General features: G+C 43.4%; 1 protein-coding gene across 1 annotated transcript in view; it reads right to left on the bottom strand.

Annotated features, from left to right (window-relative positions):
* Window positions 1-367: 367 nt before the first annotated feature.
* The window catches only part of PHF2 (PHD finger protein 2), a 144,276-nt gene continuing 116,933 nt past the window's right edge, over window positions 368-27,710 (bottom strand). The window contains exons 16-22 of the mRNA XM_066614139.1: window positions 26,683-26,756; window positions 26,021-26,178; window positions 20,378-20,655; window positions 16,399-16,494; window positions 9,983-10,092; window positions 7,496-7,757; window positions 368-3,058 (exon numbers count right to left, since the gene is read on the bottom strand). Coding sequence (XP_066470236.1) covers window positions 2,970-3,058; window positions 7,496-7,757; window positions 9,983-10,092; window positions 16,399-16,494; window positions 20,378-20,655; window positions 26,021-26,178; window positions 26,683-26,756 — 1,067 coding nt within the window. The 3' untranslated portion in view covers window positions 368-2,969. The remainder of the gene's footprint in view (window positions 3,059-7,495; window positions 7,758-9,982; window positions 10,093-16,398; window positions 16,495-20,377; window positions 20,656-26,020; window positions 26,179-26,682; window positions 26,757-27,710) is intronic.

Consider the following 27,710-nt stretch of genomic DNA (forward strand, 5'->3'; position numbering starts at 1 on the left):
TTTATAAAAAAAGAAGGTATTTAAAAAGCTATTTACAGGCTACATTCTATGAAAAAAATACGCTTTAGGAAATGTGTCTATAAATGAAAATATGGGATTGCCTGAGAAACAAATTTATCTCTTCAAGTGTTTATATGCAGATAAGCAAGTTGAATGTCAAAGAAATGCACTCTACACCAAACACTAAGAGAGTTAAAAGATGACAAGTATCCAGTTAAACTGTCAATAAGCTTAGCTTTTCTCTTATCGGACACCTGGGTGCAGGCAGCCCTCGTTCCTACAGAGAAGTGGATCTGATAGGAAGTGCTTTGATATGAATGTCAGAAGCCTCAGGTACATTGGTGACACAACAGCACAGCTGCAGCTGCAGGCCTCAGCATCAAGGCTCATATAAACCACTGTGCCACCACGTTTCAGTGATCAGATGGATTTCAGAGGCATAAAGAACTCTAAGAGCTTGTGCACCAATGTGACATTTTTTTTAAGCACCCTCTGGTACTTTTTCTTCCTACATATTACTTGGCCCAAAGTAGGAAGATGGCATTGGGGTTGGGTGATAAGATGGAAGGTAAGTGCTTGCGTACATTCTCAGTTGTTCTGAGACAACAACTTCGAAGTTCATCTAGATTTTTGATTTGTTTACATGTTCTAGGGCAGTGGTTCCCAAACTTCTCCTCAGAAGTTGGGAACCGCCTAAGTATTTGCATGGGAGGAGGAAAGGCAGCAATGCAACTGCCAGGATCATGCCATTGCCAGTGAAGAAAGAGTTGTGTTGTTTTTTTTAAACTTACTTTCTGCAGCATTGGCCTCCTGGGGGGTGCAGGGGAGCCCGTGGATACCTCCGCAGGGCTCCACATGCCTCAAAATGTCTCAAATCGTGATCACAATCCACTTTTCAGTTTGCCATCGTAAAACCAGAAGTGGGTCACAATCACAATTTTGAGACATTCTGAAGTTTGGGAGGCTAGTGCTGCAGAAAGTAAGTTTTAAAACTTCCATTTCTTCCCTGACAGTGCCACGATCCTGACAATCACATCACTCCTTCTCCCCACCCCTTAAGGGGACAGAGACAGGGCTTTCCCTGGCTGGTGGGTTGTGACCCACTAGTTTGGGAATCACTGTTCTAGGGGTTCATCAAAGATGGCAGTGAACTGAAAGGAGAGAGAGAGAGAGAGCCTGGTTAACCAATGGCTTTTTCTTTCATCTCAGGCTAAGGAAACAATCGTGTGGTCATGATCTTAGGTGTGAACTGTTGACAGGAGTTCAAAAGTCACTGCAAGCTGATCCAGAGCTGGCACCAAAAAATAAGCAAGGGACTAATAGCTCAATACTAACTGTAGGACAGCAAAACAACAGTAGTTCTGCTGCTGTAAATGGCCACATGTTGTGCGCCACCAGCAGCCATTTCAGAACTGGTGCCACGAATGGCAGGAATGTCAGTGGCCTGTTGCTGCAGCTGGATACCAGTGGGAAAGCAGGTAAGCCAGCATAGGGAAAGAATGGGGGAGTGTCAGGGCAGGGAGTGGGTGGGGAAGAGGCAGAATGTGGAGGGTGCGAGTGGATTCTGCAGCACGAGCAAGTGCCAGGATTTTATCCCTGTTCCTTTCTCCTTCCCCTTCCCTTACTCTCCTTCGTTCTGTGCTAGTAAAATGTCCTCTGCTGGTTAAAAAGGGGTGTCATTTCAAACCTGCAACCTTGAGCCAACAATAGGTGAAAATTAACAAAAAAAAACACCTCAAACTTTCAAGTTTCCTTGATCATGTAAACAAGCCCTGGACAGAACAGCTGAGAGTGGAATATCTTCATACACATCCAATGTTTTCACCTCTTACATCTGAGGTGCCAATTCATTTTGTAACATTTCTCTAATTGTACGCATCTGTTTGTGCGTTTTTTTGTTAAGGTTTTTTTTCCTTTTTGTTTCTTTTTAATTCAGGCAAGACTACTCTTATTACACATTGGCTTGAAGTGATGAAAGCAGGGGAAATGAACATGAACATAGCATACTAATAGATGCTAAAAATAAGCTTTACAGATCAGAAAATTGGGGAGGACTGGAATATATCGATGAAAACACAAGAGCTAAAATCCAGTACCAACCAGAATCAATGGCCAAACTCCCACTGATTTTCAAGGAACTCCCATTCTGTGTACACACAGAAATCATGAACCCAACCGAATCAGACTTCATGATTCAAAAGGTTCTTGAAGTCACCTTGAATTGCACATAAAAATAAATTCATTCACTGATGTTTGTCTGACAATGCTTGGTTTTAGGAAGGGCCTTTAGTAGTGCTGAAGTGCAATATCAATGTTTCTATTGACCAAACACATATTTATCATGAGCTGGGCTTTTAAAAAGCTAGCAGCACAATCCTGTGCCTACATACTTTGAAATAAGTCCCAGAAAAGTGTGCATAGGATTGCAGCCAAAATTTTCCATAACGCATATTTTTTTCTTGCAAATATTACAACACGTTATAATGGCAGAAATCTCCACCCTCTCTACAAGTCAATTTGAGCAAAATTTGCAGGATTTTCAAAATTCAGATCTCCTCCCCCTTATCCAGATACCTCTTTAAAATTGGTACATTTTTGATACATGAAGTGTAACTGAAATTAATGTGCATACTGTTAAAGCAACTGCTTTTTCTTCACTTATAAACAAGTTAAAGGGATACTTTCCTAAAACTGGAATGATCCTCAGTGTCTTGGAGTATTAACTTTTTGCGAACTAGTCACTCTCAGCAATTTGAGAAAGGACATCTATATTAAAAAATATTTATAGCAGTATTCTGTACATGTTTAACTGCTGAAAGTTAAAAAGAATTTATTAAAGTGGTGGCAAAAAGTTAACTGGTATTGTCCCTAAGATGTTGCACAATACTACTGAAGTCCTTCAAGAGTTGAAGAGTTAGTGTCAGCTCAGGACAGTCTGAACTTTGATACAGTCCCCAAGTAGCCAAGTTTTAGAGCAGAAGTTTTCCATTCCGGTGAATTTTCAAAATCTTCCCAAGCCTTTGTTTAGCTGTGGCCATACCTTTTTTTGTACGTTTCCCTGAAAGTGGGGGGAGAAAAGTACACGTTAAGCCACAAAAAAACTAGATGTATAAAGTAACCAAAAGTCCAAGACACAGAAAGATCAAGCAATGCAACTGTTTGGTTTTGGGATGGATCATTTCATTTTCCCATTCTTTTTGCTGTTACAAAAAGAAAAAAAAACAGCATTTACCATGTGTGAAAACTGTAATACCAGGATCTCGTATCAAACAGACCATTAATGGCTTTAATGAATACTTTGATTGCACTCCATATTACAGATGGGGGCTCAGCCACCAAATAGCAGTGGCTGGCCTCAGCCATGAACTAGTGAGTGGCCAAGTTGGAGACTTCCTGGGTCACAACCCATCCTCTTAACCGTTAATTCCTGTGTGTGTGAACGGGTCATCTACTGGGTGGGAGAAAATGGCATTAAAATAATAACACATAACACTGCTTTCTGCATTTCTCATTTTTGTACTAAAAAAAAAACCACCCCAAAATCTGCAAAAAAATAAAACCGTTGAATTTGATTTTTATTTATTATTTAATGGGGGTGTACATGGTTAATGACTATAGCTGCATCTACTGACACTATACCATCTATATCAACTATCTATTTCACTTTTAAAATGATTACAATGTATAATATGTGAATTTTTAATAAAACACACTTAACATTGCTTTCTGCACTAGCAACTCTGAAAAACACCAAAATCTGCAAAAAATGAAACCATTTTCTCCCACCACTAGTCATCAGAGATCAAAAATGACTGAACGCAAGATCCACAGATTGAAATTTTCTATCACTTCATACACAATGCTTTTCAGTGACTTCAGCTTGAACCAGAGAGGCTTGGGTTGGATTCCCCCTTAGCCATGAAACTCACTTGATGACCTGGATCAGCTACTATCTCTCAGCCTAATCAGCCTGACCACATTGTACACCCTGAACATTTACAGTGCCACTGCTCAAAAATTCAAGAAAATAGTATGTAGAAGTATATTTCTTAACCGTTGAACTCTACTTATGCTAACGTAACAGGTGTGACTGATTGATGTCACCAGCGTTTCTTGCTTGACCTGTTTTTTTACTGTGGTTTCTGCAGGAAACTGAGGCACAGTTAGGATCCCAGCAACATTACTTTGCAAATATATGTATGAAGAGAACTGGGTTATTTCCACATCAGCCCTTTCTGGAATTGTCATCCTTTGTTCACTCACTTTTTACTGAGCATTTTGCTGTGGAAGAGGAGCAGCCTGTTGTTTCCTGGGTTATCTTCTCATGTTTTATTCAGACCTGATTTGTGGCAATTTTAAAATATAACAGAATGTAATTGCAGCACCAAGCAGTGGCATAGCTAAGGCATCCGGTATCTGGGGTCAAAGGAGATTTGGGAGTGCCACCTCATGACGAAATCAAATTTAATTATAAGTAAATGACACAGCAACAGTGACAACACTGACAGGCATTGCTGCCTGACAATCACCAACTCTTGACTGCATTAACGGCAATCTTGCACCCATCTGTTGCTTTAAATCCAAAGGAAATGAATGGGCTTTAAGCAGCTGTGAGGGAGACCTCTGTGGGTTGGTGGGCTCTTTGGGGAATGTTCTTGCTCTTCTGCTGTCTGTTGTGGGGTGTCCTCACCTCCCCCTTCTCCCTCCTTGATGTCCTTTAGCCAATTGTCTAGTCACTCTTCCGCCTCCCCCCTTCACTTCTCTGTTAATTGCTGGCTGTGTTTTTGCCTATTAGGGGCTTTTTACTGCTTTTGCCTTTAAAAGGCTCTTCCTTTCTCTTTGTTCTTCATGGCAGCCACTTTACCAGTGGTCTTTGCCTTTTTACAGGCTCATCCTTTGTCTTCATGGCTCCCTTCAAGGGCTTGGCAGCCATTTTGTGTCCCGGGTGAGTTCACTCCCTTCCTCCCTGCCTTTGGGGCTCTGTATTTTAAGCTGGGCTTCTTGGCAAGTGCCTTGACCATAGGCTGTGTTATTTTGTTAAGAACTTTCCTGTTTGCTTTGGGTTTGCTTCTGTCAGGGGTGAAGTGCTGTTCCCCACCCTCATCCCACTTTGGAGGACAAACATTCATCATTGCAGGGACAAAACCTCCTAATCTCCCACTGTTTACTCTTAATATATGATCTTTAAAACAAAAATATAGAGTAGTTACATTAAATTACAAATTAGGTATATATAATATGTAACTAAAAGGGGAATTTTAGATTTTATTTTTGGGCTATACATAGTTAGATAACAAATTGGTGAATACTTAAAGCATATAAAATTCTTAAAGCTTACAAGCATTATTTTATGTTGGTATGCAGGGAGGTATGTATATATAGTTTGTGCTGCCCATTGCTCCCTCCTGTTTAATTGCTAGGGTGCGATCCGTGAATAAAAGCTTCCTGGTTTATATGCTATGATATCAGGAAAATTTGGGGACAGGCTGCCTGTCTGTCACTGCAAGAGTATAAACACGGCTGCTTGTAACTGCTCACTGGAGGGAGAATACCTCTTACATTTTGCAAGATAAAACAAATAAAAATTAGGGAAAGCTGATTATGCGGGTTGCACAACCCCTATCAATCCCCCTTTATATATGATTTCTGGCTTGTCATTTATGGGGAAAGCCCTTCCTGGAAAGAAAAATTTGGACATATTTTGAATCTTGGAACCAGACAACCTGGACGGCAGTGGCTATGGGCTTGGGCTAAATCAGAAAGATCTAGGTTCAGCCCCCTGCTTAGCCATAATGCTTCCTGGGTGAGTTTGGCTGGTCATCCCTCAGGCGAACCTAATTCACAGTGTTGTTTTAAGGGACAAGGGAGAGAAAGAACCATGCATACTTCCCTGAGTTCCTCAGAGTACAGCAAGTGGTATAGCATTTGAGAAATAAGTGGCTCATTTGATGACACCATCATAAACCTCAGCTGATCTGCTGCTGCAGCCCATATAGGGCTATGTTTGCAAGTGAAGAAGACCTGTATTGGCCCATAGTGGTCTAACATTAGCTGGCAAGCATTTGATACCCTATATGGGGGTCCCTTTGCAGGTGGCATTGGCCTTATTGGCCCGTGTTTGCAGGGCAGTACCCAGCCAGCATTCAGCATCCTATATAGGACTACTTTTGCAGGTAAGTAAGGTGGAACCTCAGTATCCACTGATATGGTATCTACTGATTTGGCTTGCCACTCCTACCAAGGGTCCACCATTAAATGCCTTGTAACAACAACAACAAAAAAGCACCAAAATCCAGTTTTCTACCTTTGCGCTGCCAAATAACTATAATTTCATTCCAATACATTGCATTATTCACTTCATCTAGTGGCTGAAAGCAGTATAGTGTCTATACCAATGCATTCTGGGCAACAACAGAGGAGCAAGAAAGCTGGAAGTTGGTCGTTAAAGATATTATTCCACTGATTTGCACCCATCTGTTCCTTTAAATCCAATTGAAATGAATGGGCTTTAAGCAACCGTGTGCAGTATTGCAGGTTTTGGGGCAAGTCAGGTCTGGGAGGTCTTCTGAGTTGTGGGGAAGCCACACAGGCATGTGGAGACCATGGCAATTGCCCTCCAGGCCACCCCCCCTTAGCAATGCCACTGCTGTCTAGCATGGACAGGTGCTATAAAACATTGAATGGCTCCTGTGCTCATATCTCCTCTTTTCAGTTTCAGGCTTTTTATGGCTTTCATTGATCCTGCCTGGACAATGAGGAATGATAAGTCATTACCCCTTGAATAGATTATCTGAACTGCTCTAGTGTCAGTTTCTGCTCCCAGAAGGTGAGGGTAAGCTTACTGATTTCCTTTCATTATTTTTTAATAGCAAAATAGTGTTTTTGCACTATCAAACATACAGAGAAGAAATCAGCAATTAATACCTCCCCCACCCTCCATGGGAACAGAAGCAGACATTGAGGCAATACAAGAGGCAATTACCAGTTATCAAAAATTCCCTAGCCAAGATCAACTGCAAAACAGCTGAATCTGCAACCAATACACTTCTAAACTGAGGTTGGCAGAGACCACTGCTGAATGAGACCTGAATTAGAAAATATAGAAGGACCTTGGCAGTGGAGATGGACACTGTTAGATAACAGAGCACTCTTTAAAGAGATGCACGAAACATCCATTTTAATTCAACTATATTAAACTGCATCTAGTAAGCAACTGGGCTTTATTTTGGCCTGAAGTGATTTATCTCACGAGACTGAATCAAAACAGCGAAAAGTGAGAGATTCAGCAGTTTCTTCTTATTTTGGATTCTGTAACCAGATGCACAGTAAAAGATGGCTTAAGGGGGTCTGAACTGACAGTTTTAGATATGAAGTGAGCTTCCCCAAAAGAACTGGAGAAAAAAAATTCCAGTGAAACAATTCTGCTCTTCCCAGTGACTGATGTTGTTGACTAAACAAATCTTTGTCATTTCTAATACAAATGTATACCTGTTACCTTTGGCAGCTGCATTGTTCTGTGATGATGATGAGGGCCTCCTTTGTGTGAGGAAAACTCCTGGAGCCATGGGCTGAGAACCTCTGTTGACCTGGGCAACCCCAAATGTGCTTGCACCAGCTGTATATTCATGGTCTGCTAGACTACTGCTGTGGGACTCTAGCTTCGGTTCAGGAGAGCTGCCTTCTGGAGGGAGCTTATTTGTGTTGTTGGGTGATAATTTCTTTTTGGTGTTCTTTTTCTTTTTGCCCTTTTGCTCCTCCTGTGAACCAATAATACCACTGATTAGCCTCAGAAGCATGGCCATTGAACTGCACTGATACAATTTGCTGTCTCTGAATCAGGTAAACATTTCAAAATTGCAAAAGCTACAAGCTCCCTTCCCCCCAGTGGTGTCACCAGGAAAGTGCAGGGGGTGTGGGTCACACAGGGTGCCATGCACAAGGGGGGGGTGACACCACTACTGGCCAAAAATTTTTTTTAATCTTGGTATTTTAGAATAATACCATCATGTTAAATATCATTCAATGCATAGTTTCATGCAGATTGCAATGAAACAAACCATGTTGAAATACCTCTAGTCTACCAAAAGTTATAGCCAAAAACCCAGCGGGGGCTGGGCAACAGTACATCACCACACCCACTGCCTGGGGCACTGTCCCGCCCACTGCACGGGAGGAGGTTCATCATGGGAGTTGACAAGTTGGCCTCGCACACAGGATAATAGAAAACCTAGTGACGCCACCCCCCCAAAAAGAAAAAGAAAAAAAGAATTGCTTTGTAGCATGGACCTAAAGAGACGGTGTAAGAAAAGGGCTAATTCACTAGTATTAAAACAACCCAAGGACCCAAACCATTTCATTAGCAGATGTGACTAAGGTTTATGATGAGGTTTGAGAATGGAAGTCTTCCCTTCACTCAAGCTATGCATGCTGCCCCAAATGTGACCCATGGAAACTTGAATACAAAGAGTTGTATTGCTCTGTCTCAGCACTAGAATAGGTCACAGATTCAGAACTTAGCTGAAGGGCACTATTCTATAGCTGTTCCATGACACTGTATTCAGAGAAAATGGCATGTACAGAGAATATGTTATGTATCCATTAGTTTAATTTAAAATTTATACCCCTACCTTATGCTCTTATGCCATGGTTGTGATACCGATTGTACCTCCCCCCCCCCCCCACACACACATGCCATTTTATATTTTTAAAAGCCTGTGAAAGCTTTTTTTCATAAACAAGTGCACCAGGTAGGGAAACTGATTGAGATCGGAACCATGATGGGAGGAGTCCTGAAGAACCCCCACTAACATACCATGATTTCATTGCTATTTTAAAAAACAAAAAGAAAACCTACCATTTCACTGTTGTGGAAAGTACAGATTGACTTATATTTTGAAAGGGGATAACAGTTAACCCTACTTGTCCCACTATAGAGTCCCTCCCAGTAGCTATTTGGAGCTGTCCCTTTTGTGACTTTTAAAAAAAAAAATTGTGAGCCCATTTAGCATAGGGAACTATTTTTTCATTAATTTGCTATGCAAACCACTTTGCAAACTTTGCTTTGTTGAAAAACAGTTCAGTGGACCCTTGGAATCCATGGAGATCCAGGATCACCCATGGATCCCAAAATCCATGGATGCTGGAATGAGCAGGGGGGCCTGGCATGGTACAGCCTCACTTTCGGACCGCAGTGGGCCCTCTGGAGGCTGTGCCAGACCTGCGGTGCACTCCACGGGCTTCCCCACTTTATCAGATTTCCTCTCTGACGTGACCAGAAGCCACTTCCAGTTCATGGACTTGCTAGGTTTTTTTAAACATTTGAGCGTTATGCTTGGAGTCTGCTTTCATCTCCACGCTGCTGTGAACGTGAAGCAGTTGAAACTGCAGCTAAATACTTTTGGGGTGAGAGCTGCTTTCCAAATGAGAGTGAAGATGTTTGCGAAGGGCATGTGCATTCTTTCAGTGCTGGCTACTTTCCTAAGCAAGTAATTTTAACAATACCTTCTGCAGCCTATCTGGACAATTTTTCAAGCAGGTGAAATCTTGACTCCACTGATGTCAGCTGAAAAGTGTCCTTCAAGTGAAATATGATTTCATGAGTCTAATCAGAGTCCTTATAAATCCAAGTGTGCTTTAAAAAGTAATTCTTGATTACTTTTTTTCCTTTTCTTCCCCTTTCCTGGACACTATTTCAGGAGTAACAAAAGCAGGAGTCTCTATAGTCAGAGTGTCTATAGTCAGAGTCTAATCAATAAGTGGACAAATAAAAACCCCTGTGTTTCTAAAAAGAAGCATTTTCACAGCTCTTCACCTGTGGATAGGAGCCTGTGAACTCCAGGACAGAGCACCTGCAGACAGTAAGCATCTGGTAAGGAAGCATCTGGTAAGCATCTTCTAAGGATCTAAAGATTGCTACACAAGATACATGCTATGCACAGGATACAAACTATGCAGTCAGGCAGCCTCTGTTTGATAAACTTACCTGTTGAGATAATTTAGCAGCTGCAGCTGCCAGACCAGTTTCAATAGAGGCAACTCTTGTGCCTTCTCGGACAGGTCTGTCTTGTCGAGGTACTGATGGGCCAACTCTTGCTACATTTAAAAACAAAAAATTAATATTATAAAGCAAAATAAACACATACTACATACAGTTACACAGCCCAATCCTATCCCCAGCAAGTCCAACAGGTTCAGCGGCACCAAATAGCTACCACTGTATCCAGTGGCACCACTGAGGTCACAATGGGGTTCTCAAGTCTGTGATGGCTATTTTGATTCGAGAGCCTCCATGTCAGGATTTGCAGCCCAACACAAAGAATAGGATACGGCAGAGCAGAGCTCCACTGGTCTCGCCCCCTGGTCCAGTGCCAGCAGCCCCTCCTCATCTGATGCCGCAGACGTGCAACACCCAGTGCTGGCACTGCAGCTCGGTTCCGGCGCTGAGAGCCCACAGGATTGGGTTCACAGTCCTTAGCCATAGTCCAACATAGAATGTCCACTGAGTCCATAGACTGTTGGACTCTCCCTTCTCCAAGTGTGGCCAGGTAATTTCCCTCACAGAGGTAGAGCCAGAGGCTGGGAGAAGGAAGAGGAAGAGACTCCATTACAAGCCACTGCACAGGGGCAAGCAGCTGGCAGCAGGATTGCTGGGACCTGCTGTTGCCAGGGGAACTAATTGCTCTCCCTTCTCCACCTGTGGCCAGGTAATTTCCCTCACAGAGGCAGAGCCAGAGGTGCGAGCCGACGGGCAAGAGAACAAGGGCCGACTCCACCGTAGAATCTCTGTGGGTTAAATTACCAGGCTTGTGCAGCGATGTAATACTGGGGGCGTGCTATCGTCCTCCAGACCAGAAATCGGATGGGGACCTTGAAATGAGGAAACAGATCAGGGAGGTGACAAGGAGGGACAGGGTTGTAATCATGGGCGGGGACTTCAATTATCCTCATATTGACTGGGTCAATTTGTGTTCTGGTCACGATAAGGAAACCGAATTTCTTGACGTGCTAAATGACTGTGGCTTAGATCAGCTAGTCACGGAGCCCACCAGAGGACAGGTGACTCTGGATTTAATATTGTGCAGTACGCAGGACCTGGTTAGAGATGTAAACGTTACTGAGCCATTGGGGAACAGTGATCATGCTGCGATCCGTTTTGATGTGCACGTTGGGGGAAGAATACCAGGCAAATCTCTCACAAAAACCCCTGACTTCTGACGGGCGGACTTCCCCCAAATGAGGAGGCTGGTTAGAAGGAGGTTGAAAGGGAGGGTAAAAAGAGTCCAATCTCTCCAGAGTGCATGGAGGCTGCTTAAAACAACAGTAACAGAGGCCCAGCAGAGGTGTATACCGCAAAGAAAGAAGGGTTCCACTAAATCCAGGAGGGTGCCCGCATGGCTAACCAGCCAAGTTAGAGAGGCTGTGAAGGGCAAGGAAGCTTCGTTCCGTAAATGGAAGTCTTGCCCTAATGAGGAGAATAAAATGGAACATAAACAGTGGCAAAAGAAATGTAAGAAGGTGATACGGGAGGCCAAGCGAGACTATGAGGAACGCATGGCCGGCAACATTAAGGGGAATAATAAAAGCTTCTTCAAATATGTTAGAAGCAGGAAACCCGCCAGAGAAGCGGTTGGCCCTCTGGATGGTGAGGGAGGGAAAGGGGAGATAAAAGGAGACTTAGAGATGGCAGAGAAATTAAATGAGTTCTTTGCATCTGTCTTCACGGCAGAAGATCTCGGGCAGATACCGCTGCCCGAACGGCCCCTCCTGACCAAGGAGTTAAGTCAGATAGAAGTTAAAAGAGAAGATGTTTCAGACCTCATTGATAAATTAAAGATCAATAAGTCATCGGGCCCTGATGGCATCCACCCAAGAGTTATTAAGGAATTGAAGAATGAAGTTGCTGATCTCTTGACTAAGGTATGCAACTTGTCCCTCAAAACGGCCATGGTGCCAGAAGATTGGAGGATAGCAAATGTCACGCCTATTTTTAAAAAGGGAAAGAGGGGGAACCCAGGAAATTATAGTCCGGTCAGCCTAACATCCATACCGGGTAAGATGGTGGAATGCCTCATCAAAGATAGGATCTCAAAACACATAGACGAACAGGCCTTGCTGAGGGAGAGTCAGCATGGCTTCTGTAAGGGTAGGTCTTGCCTCACGAACCTTATAGAATTCTTTGAAAAGGTCAACAGGCATGTGGATGAGGGAGAACCCGTGGACATTATATATCTGGACTTTCAGAAGGCGTTTGACACGGTCCCTCACCAAAGGCTACTGAAAAAACTCCACAGTCAGGGAATTAGAGGACAGGTCCTCTCATGGATTGAGAACTGGTTGGAGGCCAGGAAGCAGAGAGTGGGTGTCAATGGGCAATTTTCACAATGGAGAGAGGTGAAAAGCGGTGTGCCCCAAGGATCTGTCCTGGGACCGGTGCTTTTCAACCTCTTCATAAATGACCTGGAGACAGGGTTGAGCAGTGAAGTGGCTAAGTTTGCAGACGACACCAAACTTTTCCGAATGGTAAAGACCAGAAGTGATTGTGAGGAGCTCCAGAAGGATCTCTCCAGACTGGCAGAATGGGCAGCAAAATGGCAGATGCGCTTCAATGTCAGTAAGTGTAAAGTCATGCACATTGGGGCAAAAAATCAAAACTTTAGATATAGGCTGATGGGTTCTGAGTGTCTGTGACAGATCAGGAGAGAGATCTTGGGGTGGTGGTGGACAGGTCGATGAAAGTGTCGACCCAATGTGCGGTGGCGGTGAAGAAGGCCAATTCTATGCTTGGGATCATTAGGAAGGGTATTGAGAATAAAACGGCTAGTATTATAATGCCGTTGTACAAATCTATGGTAAGGCCACACCTGGAGTATTGTGTCCAATTCTGGTCGCCGCATCTCAAAAAAGACATAGTGGAAATGGAAAAGGTGCAAAAGAGAGTGACTAAGATGATTACGGGGCTGGGGCACCTTCCTTATGAGGAAAGGCTATGGCGTTTGGGCCTCTTCAGCCTAGAAAAGAGACGCCTGAGGGGGGACATGATTGAGACATACAAAATTATGCAGGGGATGGACAGAGTGGATAGGGAGATGCTCTTTACACTCTCACATAATACCAGAACCAGGGGACATCCACTAAAATTGAGTGTTGGGCGGGTTAGGACAGACAAAAGAAAATATTTTTTTACTCAGCGTGTGGTCGGTCTGTGGAACTCCTTGCCACAGCATGTGGTGCTGTCGTCTAGCCTAGACGCCTTTAAAAGGGGATTGGACAAGTTTCTGGAGAAAAATCCATTATGAAGTACAAGCCATGATGTGTATGCGCAACCTCCTGATTTTAGAAATGGGTTATGTCAGAAGGCCAGATGCAAGGGAGGGCACCAGGATGAGGTTTCTTGTTATCTGGTGTGCTCCCTGGGGCATTTGGTGGGCTGCTGTGAGATACAGGAAGCTGGACTAGATGGGCCTATGGCCTGATCCAGTGGGGCTGTTCTTATGTTCTCTTCACCCGTGGATAGGAGCCTGTGAACTCCAGGACAGAGCACCTGGAGACATTAAGCATCTGGTAAGGAAGCTTTAAGCTTTCTAAGGATCTAAAGATCACTACACAAGATACAAACTATGCACAGGATACAAACTATGCAGTCAGGCAGCCAGCAGCAGGGTGGTGGCTATCCAGTGTTCTACATCGAGTGTCACATGTATAACTATATGCTTTGGGGGCATAAGTCATGGATGTGTCCTCATTGCAAGGTGCTCCAGGGTCTCAGGGAGTGGGTCTGCTCCCTTGAAGCTTTGGTGGCCAACCTGGAAAAGCATAGGCAGGTAGAGAGGGACCACAAGGAGACTTCATCCTCAAGTGGGCAGTTCACCAGCTGCCCAGGTAGGAAGTCTTAGGGCTAGAGGACGTTACTCTGGGGAGGAGGGAAATAATCACCTAGGAGAGACTCCCTCTTCAGGCGATGGGCCTGTATCCATTTGCACAAAGGATACTCCTCGGCAGGTGGTAGGTCAAGGACTTCTAGTAGTGGGTGATCGAATTACACAGGCCTACAAAATTGAGGGTCAGAAAAGTTTTTTCCAAACTTTATGATGGTTTGATATGAATTTGGGGTGCCGATTCCAAAAATGGCATACGTTTTGCCCTATCACATCTAGTTTTGGAGATATACGTAGTATAGCCTCATTAGTGAATGGTTCAAGCAGCTTCCTCATGAGGAAGCCAAGGTGTAGCCTTCCTGTTCATAAATGGCCTGGAGGCAGGGTTGAGCAGCGAGGTGGCAAAGTTTGCAGATGACACCAAACTTTTCAGAGTGGTGAAGACCAGAAGAGATTGTGAAGAGCTCCAGAATGATCTCTCCTTCTGGGAGACTGGGCAGCAAAATGGTAGATACATTTCAATGTAAGTAAGTGTAAAGTCATGCACATTGGGGCAAAGAATCAAAACTTTACATATAGGCTAATGGGTTCAGAGCTATCTTGAGACAGATCAGGAGAGAGGTCTTGGGGTCCTTGTGGACAACTCAATGAAAGTGTCAACCCAATGCGCGGCAGCAGTGAAGAGGGCTAATTCCATGCTTGGGATCATTAGGAAAGGCATTGAGAATAAGACAGCTAATATTGTAATGCTGTTGTACAAATCGATGGAAAGGCCACACTTGGAGTACTGTGTCCAGTTCTGGTTGCCGCATCTCAAAAAGGATATAGTGGAGATGGAAAAGGTGCAAAAGAGCAATAAAATGATTACTGGACTGGGGCATCTTCCCTCTGAGGAAAGGCTACAATGTTTGGGCCTCTTCAGTCCAGAAAAGAGGCGCCTGAGGGGGGCATGATTGAGGCATACAAAATCATGCATGGGATGGACAGAGTGGATAGAGAGACGCTCTTTTCCCTCTCACATAACACCAGAACCAGGGGACATCCATGAAAGTTGAGTGTTGGGAGAGTTAGGAGAGACAGAAAATATTTCTTTACCCAGCATGTAATTAGTTTGTGGAACTCCTTGTCATAAGATGTAGTGATGGCGTCTTGCCTGGATGCCTTTAAGAGGGGATTGGACAAATTTCTGGAGGAAAAGTTCATTATGGGTTACAAGTCATAGTAGTTATGTGTAAGCTCTTGGTTTTAGAGGCAAGCTGCCTCTGATTGCCAGATGCAGGGGAGGGCACCAGGACGCAGGTTGTGCCTGCTGTCTTGTATGCTCCCTTGGGCATTTGGTGGGCCACTGTGAGATACAGGAAGCTGGTCTAGATCGGCCCTTGGCCTGATCCAGCAGGGTTCTTCTTATGTTCTTATGTTCTTAATGTAGCATGAAGTCCATTCAAATCAATGGGCATGAGTGACCTTAACTCTGAGACTCTTGTTAGGGGAGCAATCCTTAATTAAAATGTGATATTGTACCAGATGAATTTTAAGCATATTGCTAAGCACTTAAATCCCACTGATTCCAGTGGAACTTGGGAATTATTCTCTGAACTGCACCTTATACCCCACATATAGAAATAAAGGCCAAACTATTGCCATCTTCCGACCGTGCTGCCAATTATTTTAGGGAACAAATCAATCCAAATAAGAGGCAGGCTTTTATGCTCGCCAGACTCAATATCTTTCCCTCCGCAGTCTTTGAGGGAAGATTCCATAATGTTCCGTTCGATAGCAGGTCTTGTAAATTCTGCTTCCTGGAACCTGATACGGTGGTTCATATTCTGTGTCATTGCCCTACTCTTCGAACACTTCGTGATACTTTTCTAGATCCAATTCTGTCTACCCTCTCTGGTTCACCTGACAATTCCCTACGTTTCCTTTTGGAAGATAATTCTGTGGCTACTACTGATTTGGTTGCTGACTATTTGTTAGCTGTTATAAGGAAAACATCCTCATGCGTCCCACCAACTTGAATTCTGTGTTGTGAACAGAACCTTGTTGTATAGACTGTATTTTTTTTTCCCTGGGTCCTGTTTAAAATTTGTTTTAATGCCAATAAAGGTTCTCGAAATCGAAATTGAATAAAGGCCAAATGGAATTGAACACTGAAATATAAAATGTTATGTAGAAGGAGCATTGAATTGAAAGTGGCAAGAGTATTTTGGGTGCAAAAAAAACAAAACACTAATATACCGTACCCATGTGTGAGTATGTCCTATTGAATCCAATTTATTGAATATTTACACTTGAGTTGGCACACTTAGGATATTGTGGTAATATGTACTTTAGGCATTCAAATTTTGCAATCCTGTCCAATTCCAGATTGCTACCATTGGCAGAAGTAGCTGTAATTGACTTTGTTGCTTCTTGGTACTAACCATAATTGGCGAAAGTTCTGTTTATGAGTTATGAATTATTTTGATGATACTGTGTTTTCTGTATATTTTTCACTTTAAAAAAAGGTAGCAAAGTATTTTACCTGTTGGGCTATATGGGGCATCGTCTGAACTTTTCCTCTTCTTTGATCGGGACTTGAATACTGGATTATCTTCATCTGATTCAAGGGAAGGATAAACTAAAGGAGGAAACAAATACTATTAGAAATTCTGATATGGAAATAGAGAACAGAGTGAGCCAGGCATAACAATGGAGCAGCTGCGTCACAGGTCTGCAATAGAGATGAATGAAGTCAGGAAGAAATCAAAACCGAACAGAATCAAATCTCAGACTGGCGTGACAATGTAACATCATCTGAAAGCAAACCCAAACCTAAACCCAGGGTTTGAATTACAGGAGCAGGAATCATTGGCCAGCTGTTTTGTATATCAATGTAATGAAACTGGCCCTTGACTCTTGCATTGTTCCCACACTGAAACCAAGCCATTGTGTATCTGAAACTCACTGATTTGCTGGGCACTCAGTACTATTCTCTGCAGTTGTTCTCTGACCTGTGGGGTCACCTTGCTATCTTGGAACAGCCTTTGTACAGCATTAGTAACAATAAGATATAACATCAGTTTTGCAGCAACTCATATAATAATAAAAATACAAGAGAAGAATGCTCACTTTCTGGTTTTAGGAACTGAACCCACACCTTCGGGCAGGGTGCAGTCCCTGCAGCAGCCACCTGGGGGGTGTGAGGAGCCCTACGCTAGGTTCTGCAGGGCTCCCCAGGTTTGGAAAAGTGAAAGTGCAAAACCGGAAGTGGAGCACGATCACTGCACTTTCACTTTTCAAGACCTGGGGAACCCTGCAGATGCTCGTGCAGGGCTCCCCGCACCCCAGGAAGGCTGCTGCAGGGACTGTTGAGTGCATCCCAGTCCCTGCAGCCCCTGGAGTGACGTGATCCTGGGGATTACATTGCTGCCTACTTACCCCTGCTGCCCTCACAAGAACTTACTTACTCCCTGAGAGTTTGAAAACTGCTGCCTTAGGGCAATCCTTTATTCCAAGAAAGAATCAAGTGTGGTTATGAAGGTATCTGGTAACTCTTCCTAAAGTGCAGGCCTGGTTAAAATCTACCAAAATCATACAGAGAGCTACTCACACACATTGACTATTCTGTGGAGCTGCAGGCACATGGCTGTGGGTTGTGGATGCATTTGGGGCCTAAAGATCCAATTACTTTACATTCAGATTTGACCCCTGTACTGAATCTGAGATTTGCCATACACTGCAGCCCTTTTGTTTCTAATGAACCTCCAGAATCTAGGTTAAATGGTAACATTCTTATTTGCATTTTATCCACTTCCTCAAACCAAACAACCTATCTTTACAAAAATGTGGATTTAATTTTCATTTCTTTGGTAGGGTAATATATGATTTTAAACTAACTGCATTAATTTAGCCACTGAACTGAAAACCTGCTGACCATATGGCAGACAAATGGAGCCTGGGTGAACTAAACTGTCTTTCAACAAAGCAAACCTATTAAATGGTAGCATAAATAGATAATTAGCAAGAAGGTCAGTCCACCTCATTCAACACTCTCTTCTTTCAGAACGTCACATTAAAAATGTGCCTATACATTATACTTTCACATTTTTTTTCCTGAAGTAATTTAACTTGAGTTATATGCCTACAGGTACTGTAATTGTAACTTGAGTTTATGCTTTGTCAAACACGTACAACTTTTTCAAAACTGAGGCAAGTCTTGTTTTCATTGAACTTCAGAGTTCAGAGTTATGTTAATATTCAGAATATCAAATGCTGAAAGCAGAGAGAAATGACATGTTTTTAAAAGGTCATGGACAAAGACAACATTTTTTTTTTAATGACGTTGTGTATGTTTCTAAAAGGCGTATCAGTTTCTTGGAAATAAATTATTAGGAAGTTTTCTATCAGCCTTAGGAGACTTTTCTATCAGCCTTTACTAACTATTCCACTGAGTGGAACATTTATACGCTACTGCAGTCGTTCCCAAAGTAGTGGGTCATGACCCACCATGGGGAAGCTAAACTGGGTCACTCCCCCTTAAGGGGATTGGCTTGGTAATGGGTGCTGTGATGCCGCCACAGCTATTGCAGCACCCGGGGGAACCCAGGAGCTTTCTCCCTTACCTGGGGGTCCAGCTGGTCTTGGGGAGGGTCCAGGAGGCCCGCAGACTCCTCTCCGGGTCTCCCCGATGCTGAAAACCACTCTATGTGGCGATTAGAGCACACTTCCAGTTTTTGTGCAACAACCCCAAAGTGCACTCTGATCCCCAAACAGAGTGATTTTCAGCAGTGGGGAGGTTCATGGAGGGGACTGCAGGCTTCCCAGACTCTCCCTAAGGCCAGCAGGACTCCCCAGGTAAAAGGAAAGCCCCTAGGTTCTCCTGATGCTGTAATCACTGTGGCATCGACAGGACACTCCTCTGCCCCAGGCCCTGCCCCTGCAAACACTCACCTGCAGTCCCAAAATCCAATTAGGACTTTGGGAACCACTGCACTAGTGGCATAATTGATTGAAATCACAACCTTACAATGCAAGCCGATATATTTCTTCATAAGAAGTACCACTGTGTCCAAAGGGCTTACTTCCAAGTACGTACTGGATTAGTGCCTTTAACAATGCTAATTACTAGAAAAGTAGGCATGCAGATTCTCATACAGCAGTAGGGCTTCTTACTTTGTTTTTTTCAACAGCCTCCTCCCCATGTGGTATTACTCGTTCAAGCTGTTTTTCAGACTTTAAAGAACTAAAATAGTGTGCAATGTAGTTGATGTAGGAGGAAACAAAGGATATTCCTTAAAAGCCCACTACCCAAATGGGTTTAGCCACAGACTTCTTTATGTTTACGTGATGCTTAGACGGTTGATAATAATAGTATGAAAATATGATATCCGTTGAAGAAACCAGAAAATAACATACTGTAACAATAAAAAGCCACACAGTGGTGGCCAGTGAGGTAAAACCATAGGAAACCCCAGTGTGACAACAGTGGGGGATTCCTGACTTATGTCCTGGCAGCAAGAGATGGCAGGGAGAATGCACATGGAGGATGCACACAGTACTGACTGAAGAGGTGCTCCAGCTGTCAACAGTCGCTTGTACCTGTGCCAGAGTGCCTACTCCACCAGCAACTGTATGCTTGCATGATGCTGGCTGTGGCACTCCAGCCTGGGGCCAAAAGGTCAGGATGGGATTTCTCTGTTCCCCTCAATTGCCATGACTTTGCCTAACAAACTACCCCACTGACCACCACTGAAGCCAAATCCATTATGTTTTTGCATACCTAAGCTCAGTTCTTGAATCCGGAGCTTTATGATCCCAATTCTTTGAACATGCTCGAAGTAGAATTTTATGCCAAGCCAGTATACAATAGAAGTAGCACTCTATGGTTGGGCACCAAGGCAGAACCACTTGGTTCTTCCCTCAGCTGTGTGAATCCCTTGAAAAACCTACTATCCAAAATAGCAGGAACTGGGTTGGCCAACATCCCTTAAAGTATCACGCTGGAGAAAGTATCTCCCTCCAAAGTCTCAGCTCGCACAAGACTACACAGTCTTATCCACTACAGCAGGCGCAAGAGGCAAACACCAAAACTGTAATGCCAGTGGTGCTTCTGAGCTATGGTGGCAGGTGGGCACTAGTTGTGCCCTGGCATTAATGTTCAGATCTTCTGATCCAGCCCTATGTCTTAGCACTTACTAGCATAACACTATACATCAGAACTCTTCTGCTAGTGTGTTAGAAGGGGTATGAATTGCAATCTCAGCTGCAAAATATGTTATCCAGAGAAAATCTCACAATGGAATCAAAGGAGATGTGCAAATGAAGGAGCCTGAAACCCATGGCATGCTCTACAAGCTATGCAAATCCAACAACACTGCACTGCAGATATTAGGGTCTTTTACACATTATGCACTACCCAGGTAACTCCCCCCTTTTGCATGGGAATATCCACATTCATACATGTCACTGGATGTGCATAATTTAACAGTCACAACCAGACAAAGTATGTAAGTTTTTCACACCGTAATCAGAATCTTTGAAACAGGCATCTAAATGATCCTGGTCCTCATCATAATCTTCAATGTCAATGTTGTTTTTTGCACTCTTCTTCAGTAACCTCTTGCTTGCGTTTTTGCTGTTACTATTTCCAGTTTTTTTGGAGTTGGGGGCTGAGATGGAATTATTCTTTGCTTGGTTGGCACCCCATGAAGGTTGTAGGCAGGAATCCGAAGACTGGAGATTTGCCATGGACAACATGCCTTGGATTGCTTCCTGTGTACTGGGAGATGCAGGTGGCTGGCTGGAGAAAAATGGAAGGGGTGGGGAGAAGATATTTCAACACCAATTTTAAAAAAACAGTGATGTTATACTTTACATATGTGGCACATCTTGTGTGGAATCATTTGCCAAAATTTACATAGCCCAGATGGGAAAGTCTAACCTTGGAGAACAGGCGGATTCAAAAGATATACATGATCATGACTGTCAGTCTGACAAACAAATTCTGGGGGGGAAAGTTTCAAATGAGAGGGGTCCAAATTCTTCAGAGGACAGGTTAGAATGAGAAATTAGTATACTAATGAGCTGAGCACAGAGCAACACTGTTGTGTTGATGTTGCCTTTAGTTTCTCATTGTCAGTTGCCTTCCGCACTTTCCATTTGTATACAGCTTTGAACTAAAATAAACAAACAAAATTAAATGCAAAAAACAATAAAAGTAAATTCTTTGGAAAGGAAAGATGGACCGAACCACCAAATGCAAAACTATTAAGATGGGGAATATATATTCTAGGTAGGTGGTGGCACCCAGAAGAATGATCTAGGGGTGGAATGACAACCGTGTTCCAGGCTGGAATTTTTCTTTGCCAGCAGCTTGTTGAATCTCCTTTTTAGGGGTGAAATAGCAAAAACAAAGATTGTGAGATCTGAGGCTTGAGCTTGCAAAGGACAGTTTCATCTGACCATGCACTGCAGCTAGTCAAAGTTTTTTTTTTCCCTCAGTGAGATTTACTCATAAACCCATCAAACTCAAGGCTTGAATTGGCACTGTTAAGGCTGCTTTCTCATCACTCATCAGTAATTCTTGTGTGGCTTGTGTATGCTCTTGAAATGTGGAAAGAGCAGCAGAACTCTTTCCTAGTAGTTCCTCATGCTTCCAAGACAGGATGAGGGTCTTGCTTTTTCAATTTCCAAAGCGAGAGCTAGTGAATATAGTCTGAGAAGCTAACATAAACCTGATCAGTTGTGCATGGCTGCTACTTTAATCCATTTTGAAGCACGTGACATTATAGATCTAGACAGAAATATGAAATATGCTCAAACAGCCCTTCTTGTGAATACATGCAGAACCATCAGCTAACCCAGTTTTAGCTGCTGTTGACTCTTTGAGCACTGAGACATTTGCTCGTTTTCTGCAACAGCTTTCTTAAAACCTTGAACCCAGTGGAAATAGACCATCAAAAGCTGCCTGCCAAATGGGAAAATTAGAGAGGAACTGCCTAAAGCAAGGCAAGCGTTAGCAAATAACTGGTGGGATCTGATCAAAACCAGTGGCTCTGAAAAAATCAAGCCACAGACTGATTGGTTAATAAGTTCTTAAAGTGACAAAACAGTCAGGCAAAATCTTCTGAGCCTCTGCCTCCAAAATGCCCATTTGTCTAAACTGAGCATGCACAGAAAAGACTGCCCTTGGATTGGGTCCTTTTTAACTTGGCATCCTGTCACTTTGCCTTTGACTTCACATTTGGTTACCCTGCACTCCAACAATTTCCTTTCACATCCAGGAGGAGGTTCGCACAAGAGGCATTTATCTTGGACTGTGCCCAATGTGTTTTTCATTAGGCACATTTGCAGCTTAACAATTCTGGATCTGCTCAAGTGAAATAAGAAACAGGAAGCAATTATTAGGGTCTGGGAAGTCACATCTCCTTTCTGTAGCTTTAGTGATTTTTTTTTTACTTTCTAAAAAGAAATTATGAAAGCAAATTCCACGTTAGCTTAAACATTATGAATGAAAACATCTCTAAATGGAGGGTGCATAGTCAAATGCTTCACATCATCAAGAGTAGGTTCTCTGACAGAATGCAGCTTTGAACGATGGGTGAACATAGAGGAATTGTAGAAGATAGTGCAAAGAGATAGGATGTGGTGACTGCAGTGGCCATTTGCTCTAGTGATTCTGGGAAACATGGGGTTAAAGCCTGGGCTTTCAGCAGTGGATGTGCTGCACAGCTGCAGCCACTAGAGACAACAAGGCCTTCAGGGATAAAAGTAGCACCTGGAGGTTGACAAGACTGTGCGTTGTAGTTGGAGAGAGACACAGACTTATTAGCTTATCAGACTTTCTGGCTAACTGACTTACCAAATTGCTGACTAACTAACTAATGGACTGACTTGACTGGCTGGCTGACTGTTCACATACAGGCTGATGGGTTCTGAGCTGTCTGTGACAGATCAGGAGAGAGATCTTGGGGTGGTGGTGGACAGGTCATAAGAACATAAGAACAGCCTCACTGGATCAGGCCATAGGCCCATCTAGTCCAGCTTCCTGTATCTCACAGCGGCCCACCAAATGCCCCAGGGAGCACACCAGATAACAAGAGACCTCATCCTGGTGCCCTCCCTTGCATCTGGCATTCTGACATAACCCATTTCTAAAATCAGGAGGTTGCGCATACACATCATGGCTTGTACCCCATAATGGATTTTTCCTCCAGAAACTTGTCCAATTCCCTTTTAAAGGCACCCAGGCTAGATGCCAGCACCACATCCTGTGGCATAGAGTTTCACAGACTGACCACACGCTGAGTAAAGAAATATTTTCTTTTGTCTGTCCTAACCCGCCCAACACTCAATTTTAGTGGATGTCCCCTGGTTCTGGTATTATGTGAGAGTGTAAAGAGCATCTCCCTATCCACTCTGTCCATCCCCTGCATAATTTTGTATGTCTCAATTATGTCCCCCCTCAGGCGTCTCTTTTCTAGGCTGAAGAGGCCCAAACGCCATAGCCTTTCCTCATAAGGAAGCCCCAGCCCCAGCCCCGTAATCAACTTAGTCGCTCTCTTTTGCACCTTTTCCATTTCCACTATGTCTTTTTTGAGATGCGGCGACCAGAACTGGACACAATACTCCAGGTGTGGCCTTACCATAGATTTGTACAACGGCATTATAATACTAGCCGTTTTGTTCTCAATACCCTTCCTAATGATCCCAAGCATAGAATTGGCCTTCTTCACTGCCACCGCACATTGGGTCGACACTTTCATCGACCTGTCCACCACCACCCCAAGATCTCTCTCCTGATCTGTCACAGACAGCTCAGAACCCATCAGCCTATATCTAAAGTTTTGATTTTTTGCCCCAATGTGCATGACTTTACACTTACTGACATTGAAGCGCATCTGCCATTTTGTTGCCCATTCTGCCAGTCTGGAGAGATCCTTCTGGAGCTCCTCACAATCACTTCTGGTTTTCACCACTCGGAAAAGTTTGGTGTCGTCTGCAAACTTAGCCACTTCACTGCTCAACCCTGTCTCCAGGTCATTTATGAAGAGGTTGAAAAGCACCGGTCCCAGGACAGATCCTTGGGGCACACCGCTTTTCACCTCTCTCCATTGTGAAAATTGCCCATTGACACCCACTCTCTGCTTCCTGGCCTCCAACCAGTTCTCAATCCATGAGAGGACCTGTCCTCTAATTCCCTGACTGTGGAGTTTTTTCAGTAGCCTTTGGTGAGGGACCGTGTCAAACGCCTTCTGAAAGTCCAGTTATATGCCCAAGGTCGATGAAAGTGTCGACCCAATGTGCGGCAGCAGTGATGAAGGCCAATTCTATGCTTGGGATCATTAGAAAAGGTATTGAGAACAAAACAGCTAATATTATAATGCTGTTGTACAAATTGATGGTAAGGCCACACCTAGAATATTGTGTTCGCATCTCAAAAAAGACATAGTGGAAATGGAAAAGGTGCAAAAGAGAGCGACTAAGTTGATTACTGGGCTGGGGCACCTTCCTTATGAGGAAAGGCTACAGCATTTGGGCCTCTTCAGCCTAGAAAAGAGACGCCTGAGGGGGAACATGATTGAGACATACAAAATTATACAGGGGATGGACAGAGTGGATAGAGAGATGCTCTTTACACTCTCACATAATACCAGAACCAGGGGACATCCACTAAAATTGAGTGTTGGGAGAGTTAGGATAGATAAAAGAAAATATTTCTTTACTCAGCATGTGTTTGGTCTGTGGAACTCCTTGCCACAGGATGTGGTGATGGCATCTGGCCTGGGTGCCTTTAAAAGGGGATTGGACAAGTTTCTGGAGGAAAAATCCATTATGGGTTACAAGCCATGATGTGTATGTGTAACCTCTGATTTTAAAAATGGGCTATGTCAGAATGCCAGATGCAAGGGAGGGCACCAGGATGCAGGTCTCTTATTATCTGGTGTGCTCCCTGGGGCATTTGGTGGGCCGCTGTGAGATACAGGAAACTGGACTAGATGGGCCTCTGGCCTGATCCAGTGGGGCTGTTCTTATGTCAAGCGAAGTTGAAATGAAGAGAAAACTCTGGAAATCACATTTCTCTAGAGTAGTAATATTCAGTAGTTCAGCACACACTACCCAGGAGCTGTTTTTATACAAACAAAAGTAATATGACACGTTCATCCCAAGCCACCTACAATGTGAAATAAAGGATTCCATTCATGCAAAGTGTATTTTGCTTTCGGAGACATCCAAGGCTATGAATGCTCTGGTAAAAGAAGCCAAAAGATATTTGTGGTAGAAATTAGTTCCAGCTTTAATCATGGACTCAGTGGGTGGGTGGGGGGTTGTATTGTCATGGGAAGAAACGCCTGCTCTCATGTTACCAGAATGGCATGGCACTGATCCCACAGGAGCAGCTCTCATGAGCTCCAAAGGCTTGAATCCAGAACTACAAGTAATCCAAGAAAAAGAAATAAACAATCCCAAGGACAGCTTAAAGGTGCACCTGCCAACTGGTTCTAGTTCTATAGCCCTTTCTTCACAACGTATTTGTGCTTCTCGCAGTTTGGCGTGGATAATTTCTGCTACAATCAAACTTGAGTTTCTGCTTACAGTAGGTTTCATTTCAAACAATTACAGGAAGATGGAATTGATGGTGAATGAACAATACCGCAAAACCAGTCTACAGAGAGTCTCATTTCATTTTTGTTATCCTTTGGAGAAATTTGTTTTCAAAACCATTTGCTGTTTTTCCTGGCATTCTGAAGCCGTTTCATCGAGCTTCTCCTTCCAAAGTGCCAATAATTAGGGAAATGAGCAAACAAGTAAAAGACTTTCTGTTGAATAAATTAAACTGTTCTCATGTTCTCTTAATTGAGCCATTTCTTTTAAAATAATCTTTATTGTTATGGCTATAGGTGGATTTGGCTTAGGTGGATTTTCAGCATTTTTTAGTAGGGAATGTCCCAAATGTCCCAGTTTTTGTTATTTTATTGTACTACAAAGATATTCTGCAGCTGCTTGCCCCCAAGGCACAAGATCAAAGAGCCTCCAAATTTACTAGTGAGAAAAAAAATTATTGTAGTGGAAGATCGTTATTGTAATGGAAGTTCATTAATGTACATATATGAAATAACAACATCATATTACTTAGAGAGGTCTTGATATCCACTTATGGTTACCTGTTGGTGTTGTATTCTAAACCCCCAACTTCCTTGCTTGCCTGTAAAAGATCAAGAATTCCTGCAGAACTTCCAGTCTCCTTCTTCACTTTGGAATTACGCCCTGGTTTAGCATCTGTGTCAATGTGAAGCGAATCTTCATCAGATGAGTCATCACTCTACAAAATCCAACCCAAAAAGTATGTGTTTCTGAATGTAAATGAACACCAGTCAGTGAAAATAAAATGCGTTGTATACTATAATGCTAGGATATCATTGCAAAAAGAAAAAATTATGCAACAGGAAGAATAATTTTGATAATCCCAATGAGATGAAAGTGAAGAAGGAAAGAGGGAAGGTGAGAGTGACAAACCCAGGAGGAGGAGAAGTGGAAAAAGCTAAGAGGAGAGAGAAAGAAACAGAGACTAAGAGGCAAGGGAGGAGGGAGCCCAGGAGAAACGAGGGAGACGGCAAAAGAGTTTTCAGTGATGGCCCTGCTGCACACACTTCTAGATCAGCATTTGGCAAGTCGTAAGCATGTACCACCACAAAAACACTAGTTCTTACAGCAGTGGCACCCAACAGAATTGGGCCATGTTTCTTATGACTATACAAGATCATGTTGAAGTTACAACTACAGCACTTGTTAGGCTCAACAAGGGAAGTGTCTTATAATAGGATACCTTATACAATACTGATTCCACCTTTGGCTTCTTAACTGGTGTCTGCTGTGCAGTGTCTTTTTTATCTGATAAAACTAGAAAGAAATTGAAATATAAAGCTCATTTTGACAGAACGCAAAAATGACATGCATGATACTGAAAATATAGTTTAGGTCAATCTAATTTTTAAAGTGTTTTTTCTACAACATATAATGGCAACTAATTAATTTCTACAAATGAGTCCAGTGCTAAAAGTCCATTAAACACATATACATAACTTTAATACATTAAATTATTAGCCTAATCCTATCTCCCACTGGTGCCTCAAACACAGGGCTGCCACTATAGTGGCCATTGTATCTTGACAAGGCCAGCCAGGAGAGGTAAGAACAGAAAAACTTCCCCTACTGCTGCCTGGTTCCTGATAGGACTTCTCAGACCTACGCCAGCTTTTTTTACTGGTGTATTTCTGAAGAGACTGCAAGAGGCTTGTCAGGCTCAAGACAGGGGTCTGAATATGGTGAATGTTAGTACAACTGGGATCCACTCCCATTGCTGGCAGAACCCTGCCGGCGACTAGTTTGCGCAGCCCAGTTGCTGGTGTATGGCCTCCCATTACACTGGTGGGAAAGCTGCACAGACTGGTGGAGCTGCTGCCACAATGGCAGACTTCCTGGGACCCCAGCATACCATGATCAGGCCCTTGGAGTGCAATCCTATACACCACTGGTTCCCAATGTCCTCCATGGAAGGAAGTAAACATAGGTTTTTGCAGGGGTGGGGCTGTAGCAGCAACATGATCCCCAGGATCATGCCACTGCCAGGACAGAAAGGGATTTTCTTTCACTTACCTTAGGGTCTTGGAGAGCTCTGTGGAGATTTCAGTGAGGTTTCCTGTACCCCCGACAGTGCTACCTAAGATAAGTGAAGTAAAACCTGCTTCTGTTCTGGCATGATCCTGGGGGTTGTGTTGTTGCCTTCCCTCTTCCTTGCCCCTTAAAGGGGCATTGGCCAGTGCTTCCCAGCTGGTGGGTTGCAACCCACCAGTC

This window comes from Tiliqua scincoides, chromosome 2 (genome assembly GCF_035046505.1).
Source record: "Tiliqua scincoides isolate rTilSci1 chromosome 2, rTilSci1.hap2, whole genome shotgun sequence".
Classification (NCBI taxonomy): domain Eukaryota; kingdom Metazoa; phylum Chordata; class Lepidosauria; order Squamata; family Scincidae; genus Tiliqua; species Tiliqua scincoides.